Genomic DNA, 5,858 nt, shown 5'->3' on the forward strand with positions numbered 1-5,858 from the left:
TTATTATTATTATTATTATTATTATTATTATTAATCTGATCATAATTAATTTTGAATCTTACTAACTCGTGAAAGGTGATGGTGGTCAATCCAGCCTTTATGAGATATGTTCATGAGATTTGGCTGAAAAAAAAGGGAGATTATCCATCCACCGGCTTTATGGCTTTGATCCTTGCACTTCACATTTGTGATGAGGTGAGTACACTCAGCTCATTTCCTTAAAATGATAATGAAGCTCCTTCTGTTATCTACTGTAAACTGTGGATTATCATTGGCAAGAAATGTGACATCAGTCAGAGTAGGAGAATATTCATTTGATTTCAACTAATTTATACAAAGCCAACCGTCTAGAGAATGTATTTGTTCCATTCCAAATTCTTCGCCATCTTGGGGAAGATCAGAGAGCTGTTAAACACAACTGACAAACTGAGTAAAACTGCAGGATGCTGGCAGAAAGAAAACAATCAGTAAATGAGTCCTTGTCCCAGACAGCTAAAGATCTATGCAACACCATTACACTTAGCAATCGCTGTTAAGGTACCAAGTACAAGAACGTTCTCATAGTTTCTAATTGGTCGCTGTGTGGACTTATGTTACCAAAGTTTTTCTGTCTTTGATGGTAAATATCTTTCACATTGCCCGCTACTTGGGCTCTACAACTGGCGCATGTACAGGGCCATTCCAACATTGCCTGTTAACATATGAATGGCTTGGAAAATATGTGTATGATCCAGTGAAACAAAGGTTAAGCTCTTTGGCAACAACTTGACCCATCATGCTCAATGTTTAGGGCCTGTTTTCCCACTGAATATACTGGACAACTGCAATGGACTGAGGAGTTAAAGTGTAGGATAGAATACTGTGAAATTGTGGTTATCACTTTTCCTTTGCTAGAACACAACATATGGGTCATGTGACCAAAACATGCTCCCAAATAAACAAATTAAAAGCTAAAAGAAGAATGGCAATAAAATTATGGCAAGACTTAACCCATTTTTAGACCTTAACTTGCTGCAGAGCCAATGTCCTACAGGACATTCAGAGGTGAAAAAAAACCTTTTGAATCTACGATGTGAAACAAAAGGGACAGACGTTTTATGTTATTGTAGATGCATATTTTTTTGGCATGTGGGTTAAAGTGGAAATGAGAAGTAACATTGTTTCAGACAGTTTCTTTGTTGAACTAACAAGCTTCCTTAATGTGTCCCTAGGTCAGCGTGTTTGGTTATGGAGCAGACGACGACGGAAACTGGAGCCATTACTTTGAAACACTAAAAAACAAGAACTTTAAAACTGGACCACATCCTGGAAAACATGAGTATGCACTCATACATGAGTTGGCCCAAAACAAAACAATCAGACTTTACAAAGGGTGGTGAAACAAGTCACTCTTAAAAATTGAGACCACATATCTCAATGAGAACTACCTGTATAAATAGTTGCAATAAAAAAATCTAAAAACTTCTTCCAGAATCTAAACTCCTCAGATGATGAATGGCTTGTACTTTTAAAGCACTTTATCGAGACTAGAAAAAGCACCTCACACTATCAGTCACTCACACACTGATGGTGGTAAGCTACTATGTTGTAGCCATAGCTGCCATGGGGCAGTGAGGCTGCCATGCACTGGGTGGATCTGACCACCAGCAGCAGGGAAAGCAGGTGAAGTGTATTCCCTAAGGACACAATGACTGTGAAAGACGGAGCGGGATTCAAACCGGCAACCCACCAGCTACAGAATAAACTCCTACCACCGCTGCCCAGATGCATCAATACTAACCTAGTCTAGTTATCAGTTGTCTCAACAGAGACTAAACGCCTTACATAAATCTAAAGCACCTTAACCTTTGAAGGATTTGTCTTGAGTAATGAATAGGAAATTCTTTAATTGTTGAGTTTGCATGTTCAACATGTGCATTTTTTTTTCAAAGTAATTCAATCTTTTCTAAAAACATAAATACATAGACAGTATGTTTGGTTAACTGGTCAGTTTAATTTGTGAGGATGTGTGATTGCCTGACCTGTTAACTACCTGTCCATACTCACTCCACAACTTTAAATGGGATAAACAAGTTCCAAATATCCAAATATCCAGGGTCAATGGGTCAAACTGAATATCACTGACTAATCAGCCATCTGAAGCTATCACTTTACTGAGAAAGCACTCAGTCTTTTACTAAGTAGATGTCTTTAGTCATCATGGGAGACTTTAAAAAACATTTCTGAAATATATTTTTTTATGTGAAGTAGGTATATAGTTTAGGAGGTATCTGAAAATCAGAATGCAAATAATGGAAATAAAAGAAAGTCTGACTGACATAAATAATTAAAAGGTACTGTATAACAATTGATCTATTGTCTTTTGTTCATGGCTCTGCAAATTTACATGTACTGTTGCCGTAGAAAGTTGTGGATTTGTGAACACATAAATAGTTTGAACAGCCATGCCTCAGAGGTGCCTCCCTCTACAGCTCCTCCTCCACAGTGGGGCCTGCCGAGATCTCAAAAAATGGGCAGGTTTTCTGTAACACGAAGATGTTTCTCTGCCATTACCACATGCAGAACATGCGTTGCATGTTCAATCAACGCTTCAAGCGCTTGATTGAAGCGTTGATCAATCAAGCGCTTGAACAACTTGATTGACACTGACATTCCTCTTGGCTCTGATTGGTCGTGTCTGACAGGGAACTGGAACCAGAGCAGCTTGACTTTTAAAAAAATTTTATCTCCCCATCTTTTTCGTATTCTACTGTCAGGACACAGTCACAGTTTCAACAAACATAGAAAAATGTTCAAAAAAACATTATCTACAGTTATTGGCAGCTTTAAAGATTGATAAAATCAGCAAAAACTGGATTTTATACACTTCTTTGACATATTGGGAGAATACACACATGATCTGCTTCAATGATTGAACTACAAGAAGGTAGGACTAGTTCTTTCAGTGGCATGCTTTTGGCAATGTAGTAGGTTACCATATTTCAAAAGTCTTCTTTGAGTAAGCTACGCTACACATGGCGTAGCGATAGTAACTGACTGACAACAGCTCCGCGGACCAGAATTCATCACCAAAAACCGTACAAACATTTCCCACACAAAGAAAAGTACATCCAGTCCATTACAGAATTATGTTTCAGGCTTGATGCTTACTTTTGCAATTCTTCTTATTGTTATTCGTCCAAACACTTTAAAGGTTGGCTAGGTAATTTAAACACCTGCTTTACTGATGACCAGTCAGTTAGTGTTTGGGTCACCTTATTTCTAATTAACTCACCCGAGACGCATCAAATTCTGCTGCACATCTACATGTTAAGGATGTCAAAGTCAAGCTAGCAAACTGATCTAGCTCCCTCACTATATTTTTTTATCTAAGCTTCTCACCGAGTTGTGAAATGTTTTACCCTTGGACCTTATCTAGTTATCTAATCATTAATTCCAGAATAAACTAACAATGAATTCAGTGATGCACAGACCTCACTTTCCATTTCATCATGCTCCATAAAACACAAAGTTTGCAGTTACTATAAAATTACCACTTTGTTTTTTTCTTGCTGGTTGTTCCTAAATCATTTGTAAAGTGTAAAGTGTTTGTAAAGGCTCAATGGAATGTTTTTTGCATGTTTGCTGCACCCAAAGTGTGTATGTGACTTCTGTTAAAACACAAAGCCACCTATCCTCCTTCATAATGCCTGGATTACAAAAATGCATGTAGGTGAAGATTACAGCTGAAGAGCAGGAGCGACAAGTTGGGATTTATTTTAACCAGGCAAAGAGGTAGCGAAGCACAACGTTCAAGCTTTAGCATGTTAGTCAAAGTAAAAATATTCCTTATGCAGCTGCTTACCAGCCACTCTGTTTTTTCTTTATTGAACCTGTGGTTTATTATTTCTTCTAATGTTAAATTACCAAAAAATACTAAAAATTTAGTTTTTTCAAAGAAAAAAAACTAAAAACTCATTTACACATGATCAACAATCCTTAAAGCAGGCAAGATTTCTTTTTTTTTTTTTTCACTAAATTTTGTTCCATTCTTGAATTGCAGTCACAGGTTATGCAAAGTTATTCTCAATTTGGTGACTCCTACCTGGCCACCTCTATCTTAAAAAACGCATCAGAAGGAGTGCTAAAGGTAGATTAATGTGTCTTGTCTTGCTTTAATATTGACCAGTGCACCACAACTGTTATCTTGTAACATAACAGCAAGTAACTGTTATCTTGACATCTAGTCAGTCAGAAAGTGACGAGCCATGAACACATTAAGAGTAGGAGTCGTTGACTCCTCAGGTGAGTTCATGATCAGACGGTTAAATAGAAGTACAAAAGGCTGCTGTGCATCTTTTATTCAGTTATGGCCACTAGATGGCAGCCTTATACTTGTGTCAATGAAAAATCCCAGTCTCAAGTTTATGAATGTCCAGTCAGAGAATTCAACACCTGTGTTCTGCACTTTGTACTGTCTGGTCCCTGACAGTGACACACTGACAAAAAATAAATTAAAAAAAATGAAGTGCCCCAAATCAAGGTCAAGTGTTTTTCTCAATCTACCATTCAAATTGACGTTGGACAGTGATGGACATAGAATCCTATTGGTTTGTTTCACAAGCTAACTAGTTGTTAATAAAAGAAAGCCTTTCAGGGGCTTCCCGTCTGACACACACTTGATTTGATTATGTGGGTGATTGTCGGGGTGATGTGGGCATTTGGTGGCATGCAGAGGAGGTCATTCAGTCATTTGAGTCAAGTGTTATGAAGCAGAGACACACATTAGTATTCTTTTTTGTGAGCTGTAAATAGACTATATTGTCTTACATTTTTTTCAAATTGATCCATTTTAGAATACATAGTTTTTTTTTTCTATTAGGAGGAAAGAGGACATTACAAGAGAAATTCTAACTACCAATAATACAGAATGCCACATTGTACACAGCTTCTTCATAAAATCACCAGAAAAGAGGAAACATTGGTACAAAAGAGGTACCGAGTGTGCTGATGGAAAAAGGCATACAATTAACTTCCTTAAAATATATAGTTTTATTAGCTTTTTGGAATACAAGTCATACTTCCTGTCAGAAACGGTTTGATTCACCCAAAAGTCTTACAGAAATGACTGTAATTCTTTCAACATATTTTTAGGAATTCAAATTCGTAAACTTTTCATTTGGCTGAAAGCCACAAGTGTTTATTAAACACTAACAAAAGATGCATTGAGTTAAGTGCGAAGTCTGTCTCCCTTGCTGCAACAAGCCACACCCTCCCCTTTGAGATGACGTCAAACCTGCTCTCTGAACGCTCAGCACTACATGATCTAAACCTGTTCCAAAGTCCAACAGTTTCAGATAATCTGTCATTATTTTAAAGCTTTGCACCTGAAAGGATTTCCCGTCACACCAGGTAAGTTCAATGAAATTTATAGACATCTTTCAAGTAAACAAGTTTGTAGTCCTTTGTCCTCTCTCAAACTGTCTTTAAAAATTCACTTGTTTTCCCACCTCATTCTGATGTGTTTTTTTTTGTTTTTTTTGTTTCCATTACTCAGGATGCGAGTTCAGTTTAAAATGTTGATTGCTCCCCTGGCTGTCACAACAATCGGCATGTTTTTGACGGCAAGTTACTCAGGCTGGATTGAGCTTAAAATGCCAAGCTCGTGTCGGTGTGAGAAATGTTTTTCAGAAGAAGACGTGTTTCTTAATCAGCACCTGAACCGCTCCATTGAGCCCTTTCTGTCGGCAACCACCAAACTCACTGAAGATGAATACGACTGGTGGCGGGTATGACTTCCCCTTTGACCCCCATTGAATTTTTTTTTTTTTACATTTCTCTATGTTGTCTTAACCCATGGGCCAAAAAAAAAAAAAAAA

The 5,858-nt window shown here is 37.5% G+C and overlaps 1 protein-coding gene and 1 long non-coding RNA gene across 3 annotated transcripts in view; both read left to right on the forward strand.

Moving 5' to 3' along the window:
- Nucleotides 1–74: 74 nt before the first annotated feature.
- On the forward strand, nt 75–2,342 carry LOC106941302 (uncharacterized). The gene is made up of 2 exons (XR_001423322.1): nt 75–195; nt 1,212–2,342. It is a non-coding gene; the product is annotated as an uncharacterized LOC106941302 (long non-coding RNA).
- A 2,870-nt stretch (nt 2,343–5,212) lies between these two features.
- The window catches only part of LOC106941301 (CMP-N-acetylneuraminate-beta-galactosamide-alpha-2,3-sialyltransferase 1-like), a 26,924-nt gene continuing 26,278 nt past the window's right edge, over nt 5,213–5,858 (forward strand). Inside the window, exons 1-2 of one of the 2 annotated variants that reach the window (XM_015024275.1) lie at nt 5,213–5,391; nt 5,537–5,768. In XM_015024275.1, coding sequence (XP_014879761.1) covers nt 5,538–5,768 — 231 coding nt within the window. In that variant the 5' untranslated portion in view covers nt 5,213–5,391; nt 5,537. Of the gene's footprint in view, nt 5,769–5,858 lie in introns of both variants that reach the window. The other variant, XM_015024276.1, reaches the window with a different exon arrangement.

This window comes from Poecilia latipinna, unplaced genomic scaffold (genome assembly GCF_001443285.1).
Source record: "Poecilia latipinna isolate Pla-1442-1.1 unplaced genomic scaffold, P_latipinna-1.0 Scaffold3595, whole genome shotgun sequence".
Taxonomy (NCBI): Eukaryota; Metazoa; Chordata; class Actinopteri; order Cyprinodontiformes; family Poeciliidae; genus Poecilia; species Poecilia latipinna.